General features: G+C 35.4%; 2 protein-coding genes across 2 annotated transcripts in view; one reads left to right on the forward strand and one right to left on the reverse strand.

Moving 5' to 3' along the window:
• The window catches only part of rb1 (retinoblastoma 1), a 51,400-nt gene that overhangs the window by 3,421 nt on the left and 23,997 nt on the right, over positions 1-23,982 (forward strand). Inside the window, exons 3-17 of the mRNA XM_056445708.1 lie at positions 28-137; positions 251-385; positions 5,162-5,200; positions 5,315-5,364; positions 5,563-5,673; positions 6,597-6,739; positions 8,945-9,022; positions 9,971-10,080; positions 10,170-10,247; positions 14,269-14,356; positions 14,449-14,565; positions 16,046-16,102; positions 16,180-16,211; positions 16,336-16,412; positions 17,942-18,168. Coding sequence (XP_056301683.1) covers positions 28-137; positions 251-385; positions 5,162-5,200; positions 5,315-5,364; positions 5,563-5,673; positions 6,597-6,739; positions 8,945-9,022; positions 9,971-10,080; positions 10,170-10,247; positions 14,269-14,356; positions 14,449-14,565; positions 16,046-16,102; positions 16,180-16,211; positions 16,336-16,412; positions 17,942-18,168 — 1,452 coding nt within the window. The remainder of the gene's footprint in view (positions 1-27; positions 138-250; positions 386-5,161; positions 5,201-5,314; positions 5,365-5,562; positions 5,674-6,596; positions 6,740-8,944; positions 9,023-9,970; positions 10,081-10,169; positions 10,248-14,268; positions 14,357-14,448; positions 14,566-16,045; positions 16,103-16,179; positions 16,212-16,335; positions 16,413-17,941; positions 18,169-23,982) is intronic.
• LOC130214168 (lysophosphatidic acid receptor 6-like) lies at positions 19,541-22,793 on the reverse strand. The gene is made up of 2 exons (XM_056445712.1): positions 22,705-22,793; positions 19,541-21,409 (listed from the first exon to the last, which is right to left on the reverse strand). The coding sequence occupies exon 2, from the start codon at positions 21,231-21,233 to the stop codon at positions 20,274-20,276; it is 960 nt and encodes a 319-aa protein (XP_056301687.1). The 5' UTR covers positions 21,234-21,409; positions 22,705-22,793; the 3' UTR covers positions 19,541-20,273.

Consider the following 23,982-nt stretch of genomic DNA (forward strand, 5'->3'; position numbering starts at 1 on the left):
CAACATTGTACATGTTTTCCATGATAGATGCCGTATTCGAACAGACAGCAGTGGGGAGCTTGTCTGTTTATTGCTGCCATGGAGCTTGAAGGCATCAATCTCACCTTTACACAGTTCCTGAAAGCAGTTGGTCTGAGGTATGTGTGGCAGATATAGAAATTACGTCCTGATTTTACCTCCTAAGTGTGGTGTTATGTATTAAAGTGTTAATGATGCTTTTAATACACACCAAGTTGCCGTTCCTTTGCAGTGTGAAGCAGTTCATCAGTCTTGTGAGGAAGATGGATGTAAATGTAGACACAATAAGCCCTAAAGTGAACTCTGCTGTGACCCGTCTGGAGAACAAATACGATGTGACTTTGGCCCTCTACCAAAGATTTGTGAAGTAAGTGTTACACGCTTTTCTTTTGAATTTGAGGTTGTGATGCGAAGCTAATGATACAATATTGATATCAATTTGACAGTGATACAATATTTTGACATTTTGTAGATTAAGTACCATGACAGTTAATTAATTTAGTTCCAGCATCTCATATTTTTGTTAATAAAACATTGTTGTAGTAGGAAGCGTCTTGTGCTCACCAAGCAGAGAAAGTTGATGGTCAGTGTTGACAAATATAATCAAGTTTTTTTCCAGCCCAAAAGTAGTCCAAAATCCACCTAAACCCACTAAAACGCCCAAAATATTAGAATAATATTTTAGTTATAGTTTATTTAAATCCAATTTAACCTAGTTACAGTAACCAACACCAGCAGTCACAGAACCACAACATAATCAGATCACATCGAAACTTCCCCCTCTCACCCACACACTGCACCTAATGTTGAATAGATTACACTACCTATTAGAGTATGTTATACTGTTTTGAGATCTTAAAGAGCGAGTTGGATTGTAGCGAGACAGAAGGTTTCTTAAATAAACAGGAGCTAGATTATTTAAAGCTTTATATGTAAGAAGCAATATTTTAAATTCAATACGAAACTTAACAGGCAGCCAGTGGAAGGAGGATAAAATTGGGGTGATGTGATCAAATTTCTAGACCTGGTAAGAACTCTGGCAGCTGCATTTTGTACTAATTGAAGTTTGTTAATAGAGGATGCTGGGCAGCCAGGAAACAGTGCATTACAGTAGTCCAGCCTAGAAGTCATAAAAGCATGGACTAGCTTTTCTGCATCTGAGATGGATAGAATACTTCGTAACTTAGCAATATTTCTCAGATGAAAGCAGTTTTTGTGACATGGGAAATATGATTTTTAAAAGTTAAATTGCTGTCTAATATGACACCCAGATCTTTTATAGTAGAGCTAACGCTAACTTTGTATCCCTCTAATTGTAGGTCGAATTGTGAGATCTGCTGTGTACAGGATTTAGGCCCAATAAGTAATAATTCTATTTTGTCTGAGTTTAAGAGAAGATAATTGTTGGTCATCATGTCTTTAACATCTTTAACTGTGTGATGCGCGTACACCCAAACGGTAGTCAGATTTGTCCAGGGAGTCCGATTTTGTTACAACTTTCCTTCACCTTCTCTTGTGGGTGGACCCACGGGGTTTGTGCTATGCACTGGTCACTACTAACTGAATGGAGTAGGAGCACACAGTTATGTTTTGTTAAATAAGTTGCATATAAAATTTACGTTTCAAAACCGGCCACATTTTGTCAACCCGCCTATGCCATTTTTTACCCGCACAATCAAATTCAAAACAACCCAATTGGGCAGGAAACCGCCCAATCTGGCAACACTGCTGATGGTTTCCAGGCCAAAAAATGCCTAAATGCACAGAAAACCTACCAAAATATTAGACTGATTTTTTGGTTCAGTTTGATTAGAGTTATTTTAACAGTCACAATTACCATACTACAGCTTGTGGAAAAACACCAGCAGCAACAGAAGAAACTCACAAAACGAAATGTTTTGATGTAACAAAATTACAACTTAACACATCTATACACTCCACACACACACACACACACACACACACACACTGCACTTTTACTGTGTAGATTTAAACTAATAATTATTAATCAGGGGTCACAACAGCGGAATGAACAGCCAACTTATCCAGCAAATTTTTTTACGCAGCAGATGCCCTTCCAGCTGCAACCCATCACTGGGAAACACCCATACACTCTCATTCACACTCATACACTACAGACAATTTAGCTTATTCAATTCACTTATACCGCATGTCTTTGGACTTGTGGGGGAAACCGAAGCGAATGCAGGAAGAACATGCAAACTCCACACAGAAATCCCAAATGACCCAGCCGAGGCTCGAACCATCGACCTTCTTCACCGCACCGCTATAAAAGATCATACTTATACAAATGATATTATGCATTCTAATTATTGTTATTCTTATTATATTTTACTCCTGGTAAAAGTGTCTTGGGAGTGACATGGAGAGAGACAGACAGGATTTAGCAAAAGAATGAGCGATGTTAGACCTAGATTTAAATGCAGCACAGTGGCAGACTGCCAGTTGTACAAGACGAGATACTGAAGAACACATCTTAATATATTTGTAGGTAACATTTTATTATATTTTGTCATTTAGATTTAATATTTTCTGTTGAGTGCTGGCTGCAGTTGCACACATTGAATTGGCTCAACACAAATAGCCATGTATATACTGAATAGAGCATGTCTAGTGGACATGTATTGTTTAAAGTATGTTAGATGAATTTGTACAGATTGCAATGTTAGTAGGCTCATTAGATTGAAGAAGTGAAGAGCAATGGGGTGATGTTTGGGCATGTCTCAGGGTGTGATCATCACTTTTTTTCGAGAGGGCTTGTATTGCATCTCCTTTGAAGAATGTGTGACTAAACTCAATCCTGAGATGACAAACCGTCTGTATTACTCCTTTAAAAACTTTTTAAATTTAGTAATTGCTCAAAGCGTTTATATTGCATGATCTACATTATTATTGGATGATTCATTTCTTTCTTGGTCTGTTTTAATTGTACAGACCTTGAAGTGTTGAAATGTGTGAGTTTGTAAACCTGAAGGTGGCAGCAGTCATCTTGATATAGGACAGATTTTCACAATGGGTTATTGAATTTTAGTTCAGATCCAGCCGGCCTCAGTTCAGTCAGCAGTTATTGTAAAAAAGCACTTTATATGAGATAAGCAATGGGTCTGCATATGTGGTCTGATGTAAATATGTGGTCGAGCTACAGGGAAGTGCTTTGTTTTTATGTTCGTGCTGCGTGCAAGTAGCCTCTCAAATGAAGATCCTGAATTAACATTTGGTTGATATATTATTAGGGCCAGGCAGAATCTGCTGACTTTTTGAATATTTTGGGAGAATTGTATCTAAAAACTGAATATATGAAATAAAATATAATAAATTTTTAACATTTATTTTATGCTTACAATGCAAATCCAATTAAATCCATTTATTTGGTAAACAATATGTCTCATATAATATATCTACTAAAAGACCGAAAATATTACTTTACAAACTGTAGTGTAAATAAATCATGTGAACATTTTCATATTAGTCAGTAATATTGCTGAAATGAATTTAAAAACTAAATAAATATAAATTTACACACATTTACACAAGTAAATAGACTCAATGATGGGCTAAAAATGTACAGATGTCTGTCCGTGCAGATTCCATGTGGGCCTACATATTATAAATATATTACTGTTGTTATCAAAAATATCATTATTAATACTAACTGAACTGAATACAAATAATACTGCTGAAATTATGTATTTCAAAGCAATTTTTAGGTGCATAATAATAATTATTACTGTCGTTGTTGTTATTATATAAATTGAATTGTTGTTTCAAAATATTAGTATTAGATTATTAGCATTAGCATTAGTATTTCAGACTTTTATATATTTTTATGATAATATTATTAAAGTTTTTGCCAATTTATGATGCCTTTTTCAACATGTTTTTAGGTGTCATGATTGGGTAAAAACTAGGGGTGTAACAGATGACAGTGGATCCGTGATCTGTACGGACCACAACTCACAGTTCTGAACGCACGTGACCCATGAATAAATAACTTTTTTGAACTTGTAGGTTAATCCAACATTTATAAGAGTTCCAGAGAGATCGCCTCCTGCATCATTAAAATCACATGTATGAAATGTAGTGATGACGGAAAAAGTTGTGGTGGAACTACCTAAATGCTTTCATTGGCTATTAATTGAAGGTGTTTTCTGTCACTGTTTGTTTAGCCTGCATTAATGCATTCAGTTTAAGCTGCCCAATTAAACATTAAAAGATTGTGATCTCAATTCAAACCTGCACAACACGAATGATAAAAAATGATGATTTGCATATGTTTATTAATCCTTCAAAGCGCTGCGTTCAAATCTGCTTTTGATCGAGAGATTCAGTTTTTACACTTTTTCAGTTCATTACAAACAATTAAATAACACAGAAGTACTGGGAGAACAGTTTATAGTTCAGATATAAACACACTGGTGTTTATCGTAAAGATTAAAATCACCGTTTAATGGAACTTGACGCTGGTGAATGTTGTAACAATTACATTGTGTAACCAATGGGTGGCGATAAACAGCCATCAAAATTATGTCACTGAATAGGTTTTCAAAAATGATCCACCTATAATGAAACATGAAGTTTTATGTGTGAATTGTTGAATCATTAATTGAAAATAAATATATGTTGTACTAGATGTTATATTTCAATATTTTGCATTATCAGTAACTGCAGCAAAGATAATTTTTCGTATTGAATATTTTCCTTTTTTTCAGCTGGTTCTTTCTTGATGTTTATTTTTATTAAAATAACAGGTTCTAAGTTTGGTTTGTTAAACCAATGGTTTTTGCAGTAATTTAACGGATATATGTATAAATGGAACACAAATGACTTTTGTTTCCTCCCTTTTTTTTTTGCTGATCTGAAAAATGGTCTGATCCGTGACTCAAAAACCATAGTGTGAGATTTGTGACCGGTTACACCACTAGTAACTCAAATTGTTCGTCGGTTTTCTGAAATAACAGTAATAGCTATTAGTGACAATAGTTACTGTTGGTTGTTGTAATTGTTTATTTAGGTGTTTTTTTTTTCTGTGAATTCAATCTGCGTAAATTCTTGTCTGGACGTTTTTCGTCTTTGAGGGTTTCAAGAATAAGACTAATAAACTTTATCTTTAATTTTCCTTCAGGACTTGTGAAAAAATCTTTGCAGAGCCTGACGATGCAAAGTAAGTAGAAATAGTTTTTTTTTTTAAATATGAGCTATTTGCCCACCTGTAGTTCCTCAAATACAATCTTTTAAGCGGGAATGATCATACGGTCTCCTGTGTGTTTCTCCTAAGGAGAAAAGAGCTTTGGGAAAGCAGCTGGACCATGTTCCTCCTGGCCAAGGGTGAGTCATTAAGGAAAAACGGCACAGGAAATATTTGTCACATTCCGCTGTGTTGGTTCATGTAAATAATAGGCCTTGTTTACAGTTTCTGCTTTTGTGAGTGTACTGTAGTTTGCCCTAATCTTCTCTCTGGGTATATGTTTAATGGATGGTGTGTCCACGTTGTCACTTGTTTTCTGTGTCCTCTTTTCCATACAGGAACATTTCTGCAGATGGAAGATGACCTTGTGATCTCCTTCCAGTTGCTGCTGTGCGTTCTGGAATTTTTTGCCAAGCGCTTGACTCCGTCTCTTCTTCAGTCGCCCTACAGTGAGTTTTCAAAGTATTTCTCAGTTCGGAAGCGGTAAGGCAAATTTTTAAATGCCATTTGAGTTAATAAGAGAAAATATTCTCTGTGACTTACTAAAGAAAAACAGTTCCACCCCCCCCAAACTTTGAACTTGTACAAATAATCATTGTTCTCAGTGTTTTTTAGCTGTTCTGTTGCAGCACCTAGTAAACAACTGGATAATTAAATTTTTCTAGGGTAAATAGGTTGAGAATAGTGTAAAGTTTTCACCATATTTCCCAAAGTTGATTAGTTATACTGGATTATTGTTCTTATGTTATGCTTTCAAAACATTGTATGTTTGAATTTTTGTATGAGGCAAATTTGCATATATTGCTAGCACAAATGTTTGAAAGTTGGATGAAGTCAGGTTGAAGAAGTTTTGCTAATGTTTCTGTAGAGGGGATTTAGGGTATCTTTTTTTATCACTCCATAATTAAGAAAAATTACTTTACAGTTTTTGTAGTTTGTAAATTTGTTGTATATAATCAGGATTGTTATGTATGAACTAGTGTGAAGTGAATTTTAAATGACTGCACTTCAAGAATTAAGATTAAATGAAGAATAATTAAAATGAGTTATTGTAATTTAATTGAAATCTACAGACAAAAATGTATAGTGTCAAAAAAACTGTACAACATAAAAAAGAAAAGATTTCTTCACACTAAACTGGAATTGCAAAAAATCGAAATATCTCAAAAATGAAAATGCATGAAACAAGTGTTTTTGCCTGCAGCATCTCACATTATTTGTGACCTACACCTGTGGCATCCCCCTTAAAACTGGCTTGTCTTCATTAAATAAGAAGTAGTTTAGCACATTTCACAAGAGCGTAGTAATGATTTCCCAGGAAACACATTTTACCTTTTGAGAAACAACCATCTTTTTTTTTGCTAAATTTCAGAGTCGGTGGTTAGTTCCTCCACCTTGAGTCCTCCGACCAGGACATCACGCCGTAATCAGGGCAAAAGCAAACCCCGTCCTGCAGAGATGGACATGCTGCTGCTGGAGACGCTGTGCAAGGAGGGAGACTGCAGTGTGGATGAGGTTTGCACACGTTCAGACACAATCCCATCAGCCATCACAAACACAGCTTGCGCCCATAAAATTATTGGTTCACTGGTGTTTTAAAGCCAAAAATATCTGACTGAATATTAATATTGTGGATGCTAATGATTACTCGATGATTGATCATTGATCACATTCAGTGCTGCAAATAGCTTGTAAAGTCTGCCCAGCTCATTCAAGTTACTTGATTAAACAAATTAAATTGAAACTGACTGGTGCAATAGATGATTTTGTCATTAACAGTGAAAACAGTTTAATATAGGCTTCTCCTATTTTATTTATATCTTTTATTTAACAAACTAGTTTGTGTTTTGAAGCACTTCACCTCAAATGTTATTCATTCTTCTTGTTTCATTTGTAGATAGCTGACCAACAAAACATATTAAGATTCAGATGCAAATGATAACAAATGAAATTAGTTTAAAAAATATATATATATGAAGTGTATATTTTTGTTCATAACCATCTTACACAACTGCGCAGGTGGATATGACTCCGTGGAAAATAAGGATTTAATTAATCTGTAATTGTTGTCACAAACCTCTGTTATATATTTACTATATTTGAGAATCTGATTTTTCCTCAGTGCTGATGTCCTTTCATTTTCTCCATCTCACTCGCAGTGAGTTTAGACGAAGGAGTGTTAAATAAGTAAAACTGGCCACATTTTAGTTTGCGTGCATCAAACTGGTGGGAAAATATACATTAATAATTACAAAAGCTGGTTATTTTACAGACGACGAGGAACAATATTACAGGTATTACAGGTTTCAAAGAAAATATCTCAATATTAAAAAGGAAACATGGGTTTGACAATAACATATCCGATAAATGTGATAACGAATGCCTTTAAATAATGTAGCCTAGTTGAAAGCAAGTGTCGAGTTGTTATTAAAATTGTGTGGTCTGTCAAATATAGCCTATTCATCACAGAAGCTAACACGTGAGGTGATGGAGGGTGCTGTGACCACAGTGATGTTTAGCTCTGACGAGGCGCCTTTATTTAGCCTATAGCCACTGTATATAATACTTTAGATTTTTTACTTCTAAAGTTCCATTTCTTAAAAATTGACATCCTGAGTTTGAACTGTTTTGGAGGGTCAAAATATATAATGTTGTTTATTTATGTAAAGTTCAGAAATACAGTTAAGCAATTTAAATGCTTATGCTAAATCTGGATCTAATTAAATATTGCAAATAAATCTTGTATATGCGTATATATCATGTTAAATGCACTGTTTTAATGTTTTAAATATTAAATGGCAAAAAATTGGATGTCATAATATACATGTTAAAATAAAATGACATGCATTTGTAAACTTGTAATTATTATAAATATATAAAAGAATAAGTGATCATTTTATAAATAAAGGTTTTAAATGACTATAAATTAGTAGAAGGGTTTATTTCGGGGCTGTACTGAGATCCTTAAATAGTCTTTAATAATATCACTAAATGATTCTTTATTTTAAATATGACTAAGCATTTTTGTTATATAGTTTCACGGTATGACATTTTAGTGGATTTCTTCTGTAATTAATATAAAAAATGTATCATAGTCATTGTTATTTATGGAAAAACTCCATGTAAACCGGACAGATTATAATAAATAGACAAAAAAAATAATTAGTGTGTAATAAATAGATGATTAAACTAAATTTGCTTTGAATAAAAACTTTAATTTCCATTGCAGGGTGTTTTTTTTTGTAAATAATGATTTTCAATTCATTCATTCATTCATTTTCCTTCGACGTAGTTCCTTTATTCATCAGGGGTCGCCACAGCGCATCTGTTTTACACAGCGGATGCCTTTGCAGCTGCAACCCAGTACTGGGAAACATCCATACACACTCATTCACACACTTTACGGCCAATTTAGTTTATTCAAATTCACCTATACCGCATGACTTTAGACCTTAGGGGGAAACCAGAGCACCCATGAAGAACACAGGGAGAACATGCAAACTCCACACAGAAATGCCAACTGATCCAGCCAGGACTCAAACCAGCGACCTTCTTGCTGTGAGGTGACAGTGCTAACCACTGAGCCACCTTGTTGCCTGATTTTTAAGTCATCACTACATAAAAAACTTTACATAAAACACTTAATATGACTTGTAAAATGTAGCAGCTGCACGGTGAAGCTGTTCTTTCTTCAGTGGTCATATTAATGTTTTTTTGCAGGTGAAAAACGTGTACCAGAGCACTTTCTGTGCCTTCTTGGACTCTGTGGGTCTTTCAGGCCTCCAGGGGCTTCCTCCGGTGAGTTAAAATTCCATTAAAGATGCTTAGGAAAAGCTGCTTATGCTTTTAAAAGCTAGAGTATTTAAAGGGCCAACATGTGTAATTCTGAAACCGTTATTAGTGAAAACAGTAGCATGCAATTTAGGGCCAGGCAGAAGTTTTGTTATTTCTGTGCAGACTATTTTTTTTTTATTTTTTCAGATTTATGCAGAATGATTTTGAAGGAATAGGTGCTGAAAACAAGATATTAAATTAAAGTTTACATTGCACCTCCAATTGGACCAGCTTGTTTGATACACAAAGCTAGTGTCTCTCCTAGTTCGTCAAGTAAAAGACATTAATATATTGTATACTGCATTGTATGCTTATAATCTAAACATTTACATGTAGCTTAATAATATAGCTGAAATAAATAAGATTAACATTTCGGCAGCTTTTAATTATAAGTTTCTATCTGCGTTTTGAATGATTTTGAGATATTGAGATTTAAAGTTTTTGCATTCCATAGCAAACAGTATGAGTGTAATATTTGTTTTTTAAATAAGAAGTCTTAAAATATAAACAACTTAGAAAAAACATCCCATAATGTAAATAAGTTGTCATTTAATAAGAATATGTCAATAACTCAATATTGACAAAAATGTCAGATAGAATCTTATAATTCTAAGGTGACGATTTGTACACGTAGCCCCTTTGAGTAACCAATCTTAGCAGGGGCCTACACCTTGAACTATGAATTGGTATTTGCCTGTGTTGTATTTTATAGCCTGTTATATGTTGGACTATGTACACGGTTTTATTGACTGTCTGTTTGCAGGGTGATAATTTGGCCTGTTATTGCAGGTTCAGCTCTGATTATTAGCAATAAAGTAACAGCTATGAGAAAGACGTAAGATATAATTTCCTTGCTTAGTCTTACTCTGAATTAAAGTCATGCTCGTGGCCATCTGTTTTCTTTTATTACAGATGGAAGCGCTTTCCAAGCTATATGAAGAGCTGTATCAAAAAAGCAAGGACTTTGATGCTAGGCTTTTCTTGTCTGAAGATGAGACTCTTTCTCCCAATAAAATCGAAGTGTGAGTGTGATTTACGTTAACGTCATGTTGTTGGACTTTATGCAGACCACTATATATGAATTTCAAATAAATGTCAGTATTCCTCTTAGGTCAAAGGTAGAAGTTACTCCAAGAAAGAATCTGTTTGCAGAGGACATTGCTATTCCAGTTCCTCAAACTCCAATCAGGTACAGTTTCTCACATTTAGAACTTGAAAGTATCATCAAATTCTCATCCTACATTCACACGTCTTCCCTCATTTTTCTTATTTGTGCTACAAGTTAGTCCCACATGAACATTACAACATTAAAACTATTGTATATTATTTATAAACAAACTGTGAAGAAGGAACTATCATTACTGTAACTGTATTGAACAATATAAGTTACTAAAAAAAAATGTATGCTGATGTGTGTTTAATGTATAAATTATTTATTGATCTTGCACCACCACCTCTCAAGCAATGTGTTATTGTCTGCAAGGGCAATATAAGACAGACTAGGTCATTGGTTATTTGTGATTTCTTCAGTTAAACTCAAGAGAACTGTTTTTTGACAATCAGTTTTTTTCAGTCAGAGCAGCAGAAAGATGGAATAAAATACCAGTGTGTATTAGAGAGAGTATCACTTTTAATGCTTTTTAAACCGTGCTAAAAGTTTGGCTTAGGGAAAATCAAATATGTAATCACTGACTTGAATTCGTTTTATTGACTATGATGTATTATATGTTTTGTACTGTAAGTGTATATATTTTTAATATTGTTAAATTTGTTACAACTTCCTGACCAGGGACTACAGATGTAAATTAGCTTTATAGTCTGGCCAAAGTCCCTTTAAAAGGTCACGAAACACCAAAACATATTTTTTGAGCTGTTGACAGTTATATATGTGTCCCACGCTGCTAAAAACACTATTAGGACACATATATTTCACAAAATAGTGAAAATTGGTTGTTTTTGTGTTTTTCAAGCAAGTTCGTTCTTCCCGTTTGAAATGAATTTTTGAAATTTTTCTCATGCTGATTAGATAATTGTGTTATTCCAGCGTGTAGACTGGCTGTCTGTACCTGGGAGTACGTTGTGACGTCGCTGATTGTGCTGCATTTATTCATGAGAAAGACTTGGTTCAAACCAATCAGCGTGTTCTATTGTGTATGTACTGCAAATTCATTAATATGCATGATAGCTTCGAAGACTGTTTGTACCTGTACAGTATTCAGACGACAGAGAGACGCCACGTTGTATTGCCAAAACAAATGGGAGATATGTTTGGAGATAAGGGTCAGTGTTGCTTTTATAATTTGCTGCATCGAAGGTTTTGTTTTTATTTTCCCGCTATGAGAGCACAGCTGGGTTCACGTGTGGCTCACAGTGCACGCGACGCACGACAAAAATACGTGTCTAAGGAACATTTTTTTTACCCGAGAGCTTTTCTCATCTGGAAATGGTGAAATCCGGATTTGCCGCTCGCTTCCTTTTAATAAAGACGCGACTCCAGTTGGTGTTGATTGTCCTGTCTCCACAGATTTGGTAAGCGATCAGTGGTCTTTGTTTGTTTATTCAGAGGCAAAGTTGGTTCATATCGTCAGCAGTACTCTTTCAGTGTTTAAAGACAGACCTTAGTCAAATGATTTCTAAGTTACTCAGTTTACAGTACGCTAATATCACTACAATATTATGGACTGAAAGATCCAATGTAAATGCTGCTCTCCGAGTGTAAACATGTAAACACCTTAATCAAACTATTACGTGTAGGATTTTCGCTGCATTTTGTGACAGGAATAACACACACGGCTTTCTGACACTACCTATCGAGTGCATCCAAGTTTCCGAGAAATGCAGAGGTTTTTTTTCTCTCCTTTGCCGTGCGGTATCAAACATTGCATTAAAAATACACTCTTCCAGCATTTCCTCGAACCAGATATCTCATTTGTCACGAGGGGCATGAATGAAATTCCTGAATGAAAGTGCCAAACTGCGGTTAAGGTCCACCATTTAATAATTTGTCTCTTTCCCTCCTCCGACACTCCCCCTAAACCAGGGGTGGGCAAATTCGGTCCTGGAGGGCCGGTGTCCTGCACAGTTTAGCTTCAACTCTAATCAAACACACCTGAACATGCTCATCAGTGTCTCCAAGATCACTAATTATCTATAAGCAGGTGTGTTTGAGCAGAGTTGGAGCTAAACTGTGCAGGACACCGGCCCTCCAGGACCGAGTTTGCCCACCCCTGCCCTAAACAGAGCTGGACACGCCCACTTTTCTGACTTTTTCCAAACTAGAGGTGTGAAAACACCCTGCTGAAACAGGGGGGTTTCCTGGCCCTTTAAGGCAAGTCATTTCACTCGGCGGACACCTTTGAAACGCCTCTCAGGCAGTATCCTCGGGCATTCTGTTTGAATGGGGAAACATCAAATTCTCTAAAACTGTTTGCCAAGCTTATGATTGAATTTCATATTAGGAATCATCAATAAAATTAAACAACAACTGTCTCTAGTTTAATTTCTAAACGTCCAAATCACACAAAATATGCTGGTCCGAGACCCTCCCCCGGGTTATCGTCATTCTATAGCGGTCGATGTTTGGCTTCTGTACTTAAAGGCGGGCTTTATTCACCATATACGATCAATGATTGGCTCCTGTACTAGTAGGTGGAGCTTTATTCACCATATTTACCCTTACACCTTTCCCCAATTAAAAAGATACAAGTGACATGTCTTGTGTATTCTATGGCCTTTGCTCTGGCACAACATACAACATCTCATGTTGTACATCGTACCTGTATAAATAAATGAAACAAAAAACACACAAACTCTCAATTTCTTTTTTTTTTATGATTTGAACTTTTTATTGATTTTTCTTATTTCAAATAATGCAGATGAATATCAAATACAGAGCATTAACATAAAAGCAGAACAATACAACTTAAATATATTCAATAAATAAATAACATCATATAAATTGCAAAAGTAAACCAAACCAGAACACACACAAGAAAAAAAAAAAAGAGAGAGAGAGAAATTAAAAAAAGAAAAAAGGGGGGTGGGGGGTTGCTAATATCATAACCACAAACTCTCAATTTCTGAATATTGTAAAGGTATATGTATATGTTTAGCAAAAAAAAAATGATTTAACACCCAAAGAGTTAAGTATTCAGTATTTACTGGAACAACCCTGATTTTCAATCATTATGAATGATTTTTTTTTTTATTTTGGCCAGTTGTCATTTTCTAAAATTAATGTTCTGTTTAAGCAGAATGACACTTTTTGAAGAAATGTTATCAGATTTTAACCCTAATCAAACAAATAATAGTATTTTACTCTAGCTAAAGAATTTTAAGTGGCCTCTTTGTTTCATATAAGAATGATTTGTGAAGGAACCTTTGAAGCCTTCTTTGAAGAAAAGCAGCTTGGGAAATTGCTCCTACACAGAGTCGCAATCATTTGTGTGAATAATATTGTTTACTTCACAGTTTTGTAATGCTTTAAGCTTATGTCACATGATGGAATTCCCTATGGTCTTGGTGTTTTTATGTGGCTGCTAATGCTCTGGAGGTTTTTCTTTAATACCAGGAACTTTACTAGTAATGCTTGAATTTTTGACTGGAAAATACTTTTTTTGGACTCTACCTTTTTTTAATCCTTTCAATTGATCTCCAGCACTGGCAACAGCGCTTTTAGCTTAGCTTAGCATAAATCATTGAATTGGATTAGACCATTAGCAACTTTCAAAAAAGTTTCAATATTTTTCCTATTTAAACTCTACTCCTCTGTAGTTACATTGTGTAATAAGTAAGGAAGTGAAGTAAGAAGTAAGGAAAATGAAAAGTTGCAATTTTCTAGGTCGATATAACTAGGATCTATGCTCTCATTCTGACATAATAACCAAGGAACTTTGCTGCAGTACAATGGCTGTAGCATGCATAATGATATTACGCAGTGCTGTTACCTAGCTGGGACTATTTTCATGTTCTGCCAAATATCACTGTACCTGCAGCAAAGATCCTTTATTATTATGCCAGAATTATGCCGGATAAAAAAAAAAGGTAAGACTCAACTGTTTAAATCTAGGGGATTTGTAAAATGAGCCTTTTGCAAAAAAGTGGAGTGTTCCTTTAATTGATTTACTGTAATAAAAACAGATCTAAACTAAAATCCCAGCCTTTTTTCTGTCGACTAATGTTCTCACATTTGATGTTTTGTGTTTCTCCAGGGCTGCGATGACCTCCATACAGCAGCTCAGGGGTGACCTTACCTCAGGGAGTGACCAGCCTTCCAGCAATCTTCTAGTCTATTACAAGGTATTTCCATGACAGAATAATGAGACTTGAGGTACTGAGGTGAAAAAAAAACTGAGGTGTAATATTCTTTTTTCTAAATGTGTGTGTGTCAGAACTGCACGGTTGACCCATCTGGGGAGATCAAAAAGAGGGTTGAGGAGCTCGGTGAGGTCTTCATCCAGAGGTTTGCTCAGGCTGTCGGTCAGCACTGTGAGGGGCTCGGCAGAAAGGTACTGCCAACATTTGCATTTCCTACATTCATTGCCATCATTCCAACAAGGCTGCAGATAATCAGTCAGGTTTTAATCAGACAGGATCCTTGTTATTATTTCCTTGTTTAAATATATACCCTCTCACAGTTAAAATAAAAAATGACATAACCCTATAGATTTGGTAACTTATTTTTTAAATACTTTGAGTTTTCCTGCAATAAACTCCCAATTTAGTTTTATTGATTGGTGTTGTAGTTATGGTTGTCATTTCAATGTTTGAGAGTCAATTAATGACATTCTAGAACAGTGTTTCTCAACTGGTGGGTCCCACTTTTGGGTCGCGGGAGCATTTTCAGTGGGTCGCGGAGTGTGTCGTCAAAAAAACAACAAAAGTTTAATTTTTAACTTATTTTGCTTATACCAGACTTATATTTTGAAATGCGCACGCGACAACTGTGTTGTTTGACACGTGAAATTTTATTTCAACAAATATGTCGAAGCGCAAGTACAACCCCGAATATGTAAAGTATAGATTTACATATATGGACGACAAAAAGGCTTAAAACCTCAGTGTGTCATATGTAGTGAGGTGCTCTCACAAGAGCATAAAAGTTATACCGACATTTAGAAACCAAACAGCCCAGTTGCATGGACAAACCTGTGGACTCTTTTCAAAGACGACTCCAATAGCTGAGGGCATCACAAAAGTGCCTAACATCTTCATGTTTAAAACAAGTACAGGCACTGTGTAGCAAAGGCCAAGAAAGCCCACACAATAGCAGAAAAGCAAATAACTGGTGATTATTATACAATGATTATGATTATTTTAATCATTTTACTGTAATTTGCTGGTTTGTTCTGTTGAACTGGATCAGTGTTAATGTTTTATTAACAGTTCAATTTAGTTCATGGTAACTGAACCGTCCTTACCCTAACCACTGTTTACAGTATTTGACGTTTTATCTGTCACTACCTGTCTATGTTAACAAATAAATACAAATGAATTGCATTTCTAAAAATATATTATAGTTACTAAAAATTTGGGTCGCAGCTTGATGACCATGTAAAAATGTGGGTCCCATGGCCAAACCAGTTGAGAACCACTGTTTAAGAAAACAGTAATCGATTAGTCAAGTGCTTTTTTAGCTAGTACACTTTGGTTTGAAGGTGTGAGGTCAGAATTTTTAATACTTCTTTTCAGCAAGGTTGCATTTTGATTGGCTTGAAGAGAACAAAAAGAATTTTATAATGTTACAAATTATTTCTATTTAAATAAATGATTTCACATCAAAGAATCACCTTTTGTTTTTGTCATTAATAATAAAAAATGTTTCTAGACCATCAAATCAGCATATCAGGATGATTTCTGAAGGATCATAACACTGAAGACTGATGTGATGATGCTGAAAATACAGTTTTCAAAATGTAGTATTTTTGTGTAGAAGTAATTTCACAAACATTTGTGTGTGTGTGTGTGTGTGTGTGTGTGTGTTTTCAGCGTTTTTATCTTGGTGCTCAGCTCTACTACAAAGTGATGGAGTCCATGCTTAAATCGGTAAACATTTATTTGTTCATTCATTCATATTGTTTATAACTTTTTTACTCTAATGATCGCGTTTGTGCTGTTTTCAGGAGGAGAAGAGATTATCAGTGCAGAACTTCAGGTAAGAACAATACGAGCAACATTTTTAGATAATTAACTGTCATTTATCAGATCATTACGGCCATAAATCTAGGGGTTTGTGATGAAATTTACACCGACAATTAATCATGTTACTTCCTTTTTAGTAAACTTCTCAACAATGCAGCGTTTCATACATCGTTGCTTGCATGCGCTCTGGAAGTTGTTATAGCAACCTATGTTGGTAAGTAATTTTTGACCTACTTTTTTCTGCTGATACCACAACCTTAACTTGTAGCATTAGTCACTTTTTTAACTTCATTTTGTACACTCTTAGTCAAACATTTGGATCAGTGAGATTTAAAAAATGTTTTCTTGTCTGATTTATGTAAACTGCATTTAATTAATCAAAAAGTCAATAATACAAACATATATAAATACAATAAAAATGGTCAGAATGTGAAATTTTAAATAACCTCTTTCCTATTGAATGTAGTTTAAAAAGTTATTTATTCCTGCAATTTTAAAGCATTTCAGCATCATTACTCCAGTCTTTAGTGTCATTTGATCTTTCGGAAATCATTAAAATAGCATCTGCTCCTTAAACAAAACATGCTTTTATTAGATCCAACTTTATTGTCATTACGCATGTACAAGTACAGGCAACGAAATGCAGTTTAGGTCTAACCAGGAGTGCAAAAGCAGCAAGTGCAGGGTATAGCTGCAAATGCAATTATAGTAAAAACTGTAGGTAATGTTTACAGATGGATGTACTATGAACATTATATACAGTTAGTAGATAATTTGTAACTATTTATTTATTAATACTGTTAAAACTGGTGGGCTGCGTCATTTTTGTGGAAACTGATATAGTACAGTGGGTAGCACAATCGCCTCACAGCAAGAAGGTCGCTGGTTCGAGCCTTGGCTGGGTCAGTTGGCATTTCTGTGTGGAGTTTGCATGTTCTCCCTGTGTTTGTTTTCTCCAGGTGCTCCGGTTTCCCCCACAAGTCCAAACACATGCACTATAGGTGAATTGGGTCAGCTAAATTGTCCGTACTGTAGGTGTGAATGATAATGTATGGGTGTTTCCCAGTGATGGGTTGCAGCTGTAAGGGCATCCGCTGCGTAAAACATATGCTGGATAAGTTGGTGGTTCATTCTGCTGTGGCAACCCCAGATTAATAAAGGGACTAAGCCGAAAAGAAAATGAATGAATGATATAGTACCTTTCAAAAGAACCATTAAAATGAATACTTTTATTTATTAAAAAAAATTGTTTCAAATAAATGCTGTTATTTTCAATCGTTGTCATGAAAAGAATCTTAAATAGTTCAAAAAGAATAGCTGTTTTCACAAAACTATTAAATGCAAAACCTGTTTTCAACATTGATCATTCTGAGAATTATTATTAATGATAGAGGACCAATAATAATTGATCAGAATGGAACGGCAAGTCCATTATATAATTATAAATCCTGAAGCATCATATGAGACTTAAGACTGGTACAATGAGGCTGGTACATTTTATCTTTGAATGACACGATTAAATATCATTTTAAACTACATTCAATGAGAAAACTTATTTTAAATTATAATTATATTTCACAATTTTAGAGTCAATTCAATTTACTTATCAAATAAATGAAGCCTTAGTAAGCAGAATAGACATTTTTGACAAATATGTATGCTTTCTGACCCCAGACTTTTGACTGCTAGTGTATACTTGAGAAAGAAGTAGCTTGTTTACATTAACCTTGCTTCCTTTTCCAGGGAGCTCCTTAAAGAATGGAGGTTTTGGCTGTAGTTCAGGGGCCAGCGATTCCGTTGAAAGCGATCTTTGCTTTCCTTGGATTTTGAGTGTCTTCCAGCTGCCTGCTTTCGACTTTTACAAGGTGATCGAGAGCTTCATTAAAGCCGAGCCCACCCTGAAACATGACATGGTGAAGCACCTGGAGCAGTGTGAACATGTGATCATGGAGAGTCTTGCGTGGAGAGCGGTGAGTAACTGTCTGTTACCATTTACATGGATGATTTTGTTTATTCAAACACAGAGGCATCTGTTTTGCAAGCATCAAGCTTGGTTTAGCACCTGCAAAAATGGCAGAGTGATCCTTTATATTGTAAAGCAGTGTTATAAAGCAGCGTTTTCCAGCCCTGTTCCTGACGACAAACCAACAGTACACATTTTCAACCTATTCCTAATTAAACACTCTTGAATCAACTTATCGGGACATTAGAATAGACACCAAAACCTCAAATTAATGGGTCAGATAAGGGAGACTATGAACTGCTGGTGTGCCTCCAGGATCAGAGGTGGGAAATTCTGGTTTAAAATCACCATGAAATGGAAGAAAGGATGCTCCAATCAGAAAATGTTATGCTCATTCGACTAGTCCTGATTAAATATATGTAAGTTGTTACTGTTATAATTGTGTTTTAGATCAAATAAAGCCACAAATGTTGCATTTGTTATATTATGCTAATTTTGTAAATGGCTATTTTTATTGAGAATCCCATAAATAAGCTCACCAAATACAAAGAATATTTGCGTACACAAAATACTGTACATTTGGGATATTTTGCTTATTATAGAGCCTGCAGACAAAAACACAAACAATGATGCTAAACTTGATCATATCTGGAAAAAGGCTGGAAACATTTTTCATTCACTTTAAAATAGCTTCATTCATTTTTTGAAGTGGATATTTTTGTTAACCTAAATTTGTGGGAGATTTAACAATTTTTTTTGCATCTTGGCTACATTCATTTTTCAAATGTATTTCTTGACTCCTCGCTTGTTTACGTCATCAAATTGCAATTGGTTTGTAAGATCGGACAAACTTAAAGACTGTTAATGAAGTCATGGAATGTGATCACAGCAACTCTACTTTTAAAAGTGTTTTCTTCTTGTACTTTCAAGTAAAACCCTCTTATTACGGTGGCCGAGAGAGCTTAACGTGCTGCAATTTAAGAAAACACATGCAATTACAATAAACGCCAGCAAATTAAGAAACAATCTTCATTTCGGTTTGACAGCACTTGTTGTGTATCCTCACAACGCAAACAAGTTAATAAAATGTGCTGCATTTTCTCACAGTGAAAACAAATAATGAAAACGCCTGCATTTTCACACACTTGAAAATAGAATGGAACACAACCGAAATGTTTCAAGGGGACCCTAAATCGGGACAGACCCGGCTGTGTAGGTTATGGTTATTTAGGTTAATAAAATACAAAAGACAAGGGAATCAGGATGATTAAACAAAAATAAACCAAAAAACCTCACCTTTCAAAGATCACCTACTTCACTGAGCACTAGTCACGGCACAATAAACATTTCGCAGTAGCGTCCATCGCTGTTAAGCTCTCTCGGCCATCGTACCTTTCACACTACCAGAAACTTTGTTGCTGCCCTTCGTTCTGTCTTGCTAGTGGCCGCTTCCACCTTGAGGGTGTTAAGGTAACGTTTATGAATGAATGAATTTCTTACATCTGATAATAAGCATTATGGAGGGATAACGCTAAATATAAATGAAATCAGTAAATAAAATGCTTAGATACAATGATGAACAAGAAAATAGAATGTGTCCTCTTTGCAATTACAACCATCTATCTGCAGCAAATTTTGATCCATGTAGATCTACAGCATGGAGAACTCAACTGGCTGGTGCAAAAGCTGATAGAGGATCACATGAGCTCTATTAATGCTTGTATTGGCTGTTGCTTCATTTGCATAAATTTGATGGATCCTTAATGGACAGGCCCACATCTATTCACCACCAGTCGCTGTCATTAGTACAGTTGGAGTTTGCCGGAAATTCCATTGAAATGTATGGGATCTTTTCGCTTTGATGCAGCGTGTTGCTGGTAGTGTGAATGAGGCTTAAAACGGTCTCTTGAGCAAGAAAAAAGGTTAAGGGCAAGACTTGATTTTATCTATCAGGAATTGGTGGTATTATTGTATTTGCTATATTGCAGCTCTTTTGCTTTTGCCAAAGACAAACAGACAAATCATTTTCAAATACTGCAATATCCTATTAAAGTTGTCTTTATTTTAATGGTGACTTCATTGGTCAGTCTTCAATCAGAATCAAATTTTTACTCACTGACTAGCACTTCCTCTACTGACGGTTGACTCTTTGTGCATGAGGCTGCTGGAGAAGTAGTATATTAGGGGATTGAGGCAGCAATTGGTGCTGGCTAGTGAGAGCACTATGGGATGGAGCACTTTAGTGACTTTAGCAAGTCCGCAGCTCTGCACCAGACCCACCTGTGTTAGAGTATAACCCAGCAGATTGAGGTGGTACGGCGTGAAGCAAAGGAAAAAGACCACCAGGACCCAGTAGATGACGGTGAGTGTGCGCCGGTGCCGGATCTTCCTGCGGCGTGGCAGTCTGCGAAGCACACGGAGTATACTGCAGTAACTGAACAACAGGAGCAGCGCAGGCAGCAGGTAGGCAATTAGCACCAGACCGAGAGCAGCTAGGATTAAAGTACGGTGGCGTTTGGATGAAGGATCCAACAGGCATGATTTGTGCCGTTGAGATGCTGCCGAATACAAGAAGGGCAGAGCGAGACTCAGGGCAAGAACCAGGCACCAGATTCCAACGCTGAGCAAACGGGCAGTGTGGACTTTCCTCAGGTGCTGAACTAGAGGGTGAACCACAGCAAAGTAGCGGTCAACTCCAATGCAAACCAAGAAGAAGATTCCTCCATATAGGCTGATGTACTTCAGCGTGAAGGTCAGTTGACAGAAAGCCACTCCTGGAGACCAGTCTCTGGTGCGGTTGTAGATGCTGGCTGCTTTGTTGTGGTGATAGTAGATGCGCAGGGGCAGGGAAATGACGAAGAAGATATCCGCGGCAGCCAGGTTGGCCATGTAGACAGCCGTGCTGGTGAATGCTTGAGGCATGCGACAAAAACGCCGCAGTGCTATGCTATTGCTGACCACACCGAATATGAAGATCACGCTGTAGGAGGTCTTGTAGTAGGTGAAGCGGTAGCTGGTGTCCACCGTGCAGTTGGCTGGAATAGGTGTGTATGTTGTGTTTTGGAGATGCATGATCACTCCAGATCTTAATAAGGACAACTGCTGCACGGTTATACCTGTACCATCATTTTAAATGATTAAAAAAAGGTGGCAAGCATCACTGTTTGGCAATCTCACATCTTCAGCTTTTATTGTTTGGTCTCATCATTTAAGGTCCGAGTGGCACCTCTTCATGCAGGCACCTGAAACTGTAAAAGGAAATTTACAATGTTACAACTTCCTCTTCATATAAAGTGAACCACCTGCTGCTCTCAGCTGGCCATAATCAGCCAGGACGGCTGTGTCTATATGACCTGGCTTTATGAAACGGAAAGGTAAAGCGATTGAATTATGACAGAGGAGGACTTAATTTAGAAAGGCAGGCCAGTAACTTCCAGTAACCAGCCGCTACTACAGTTTCATAGCATGCATAAAATCAGTTTAACGTCAACAAATTTAAATGAGTGCAAATAATGGAAGACTTAAAATGTAATGTTCATTGGATGAAATTAACTTTCGGCTGCTATACTCAATTATACATATGTTCAGAAGTGTTTTAAAAAGGTACTCACTTTAGATAAGGTGTTAGTAGCTTAATGCGCTCAAAATAGATATAATACATGATATAATGCAGCTATGTATTGATATTATGCTTCATATTTTATGAAAGATGTCTTATTCTAATTAAGTTATGATCAGTTCATCTGTAATTACACTAATGACTCTTTGCCTAACTTTTAACTTACCTTAACCACTTTGTTTGTAACCTTAAGTTTGTAACTATAACTCTATCCCACCTTGGTAATAGCAAAAGGATTTTGCAATATTACAACATAAACATAAGTAAACCTAAATACCTAAACCTCTACATAAAATAATAGTCTAAAATAAATAATAATAATAATAAGAAGAAGAAGAATAACTTCTACTACTACTACTAATAATAATAATAATAATACAACATAAACATAAGTAAACCTAAATACCTAAACCTCTACATAAATGTATATATTAATATAATATAATAATAAGAATAAGAATAATACAACAAACCTAAGTAAACCTAAATACCTAAACCTCTACCTAAATATATTTTAGACATATGTCTAAAATAATATTATAATATATTATATAATAATAATATAATATTTTTAGACATAACTATATATAGAGGTTTTAAGAACTAAAAAAAAACTTGAGCGTTACTTGTTTTTATTATGTTCAAAACGATATAATTTTAGCCTTTTTTTTAATATCGAGTTAAATTAAACATGGCTTAATATACAGTTAAATTACTGTATTAACCAAAATCAACAAACAATAGATTCAGTCAGAAAAAACGTAATAATTAGTAAAAATTTGTAAAAAAAAATTAAAAGATTGTAATAAATAGTCTATGGAGACTTATAGAGACTTAAAAACTGAGCACAATTAATTTTTGAGGTGAAAATCATAGATTGCTTTAAAATTGTAGATTGCATCATTTAAAAAAGGATCGTCTTACCATTTTGCTTTTTCTCATCCATTTCATCTTAATCTCGGTGTTCTCTTTTGAGTTCAACAGTCTCTGCTCATTGTCGAGCTTGAGTGACGGTGTCTTTAACAGATATTAAGACTATATATATTGTCACACTAAATAAATAAACGTGTGTGTGTGTGTGTGTGTGTGTGCGCGTACATGCACCATATATCTATTCAAAGCTAGATGTGGGGGTGTGGATTTATTGTTAATATAGTAAAAATAGTGCAAAGCCTTAACTTTTAGTAAAGGTCTAGTTTGTATTAAAACATTTACAATTTATAACTTTAGTTACTGCACAATTAGATTGATTCAGTGATCTCATTTTACTACTTTTATTTAAAAAAAAAGAGAGATTCATATATTAGATTTCTAAAACACCTAACATGGCTTAATGATGACAATTTCACAGTAAATCACCACTGGTTTTTACTTACAGTTTTGCATAACTCTTTTTGTAATAGTCTTGTAGAATCTGTGGTTTTCTGTAAAATTCTGCTTTGCTGTTGCAGTTTCTGTGGATTTGTCATCAAGATTAAGTTGTGTAATGTAGATAAGGCTTTGTGGAATTTTTGCATTGATCATAAGTGAAAACATTAGTAAAAATGTGTCAAGCTACAAATCCAGCCATAACTTTCCAGCAAAATCAGTGTTATGAAGTCCTGACATTTGTTTAATTTCCAGCTTGTTACATATTATCATTTTGTAAAAGAAATGTCTTATTATGCTTTTTTTTTTTTAAGAAACAATTTCTGGAAAAATCTAAAGATTTCTGTCAGCCTTCAACACTTCACTTCTCTTGCCAACTATGGAATTCATTTTTCCATCCATTTTTTTCCACCACATTCTTGATCCTCTTGAAACTTGCGTTCACTTGTTTTTCAGTTTAAAGACATGTGCTTCACTGTCAGTCTCTACTTTCCCACAGCAGCACGTTCCACATTATATTTAAGTCTTTACCACAGTACAGGAAACGTTACTGTGATCTGCAAGTCCACAGACTCCGTGAGAGATGCATGGGCTGTTCATCATAAATGTTTACAGGGTGGATCAGGTTAAATGTTCAGTTTTTTTGGGCAGTTGCGGGTGTGGGGGTGTACTTAAGTTAATGATCTTGTAACATTTAGTATGTTATTGTATACGTTTGACCTGAAAATAAATGCTTTAGGCTTAAGAACTTAAGCTGGTGCACAGAATAAAAAAACCATCAGAATAACAAACCGATTATAATTCAGAGTGAAGTTGATTCATTTACTGCGTGAT

The sequence above is a fragment of the Danio aesculapii genome, chromosome 21 (assembly GCF_903798145.1).
Source record: "Danio aesculapii chromosome 21, fDanAes4.1, whole genome shotgun sequence".
NCBI lineage: Eukaryota > Metazoa > Chordata > Actinopteri > Cypriniformes > Danionidae > Danio > Danio aesculapii.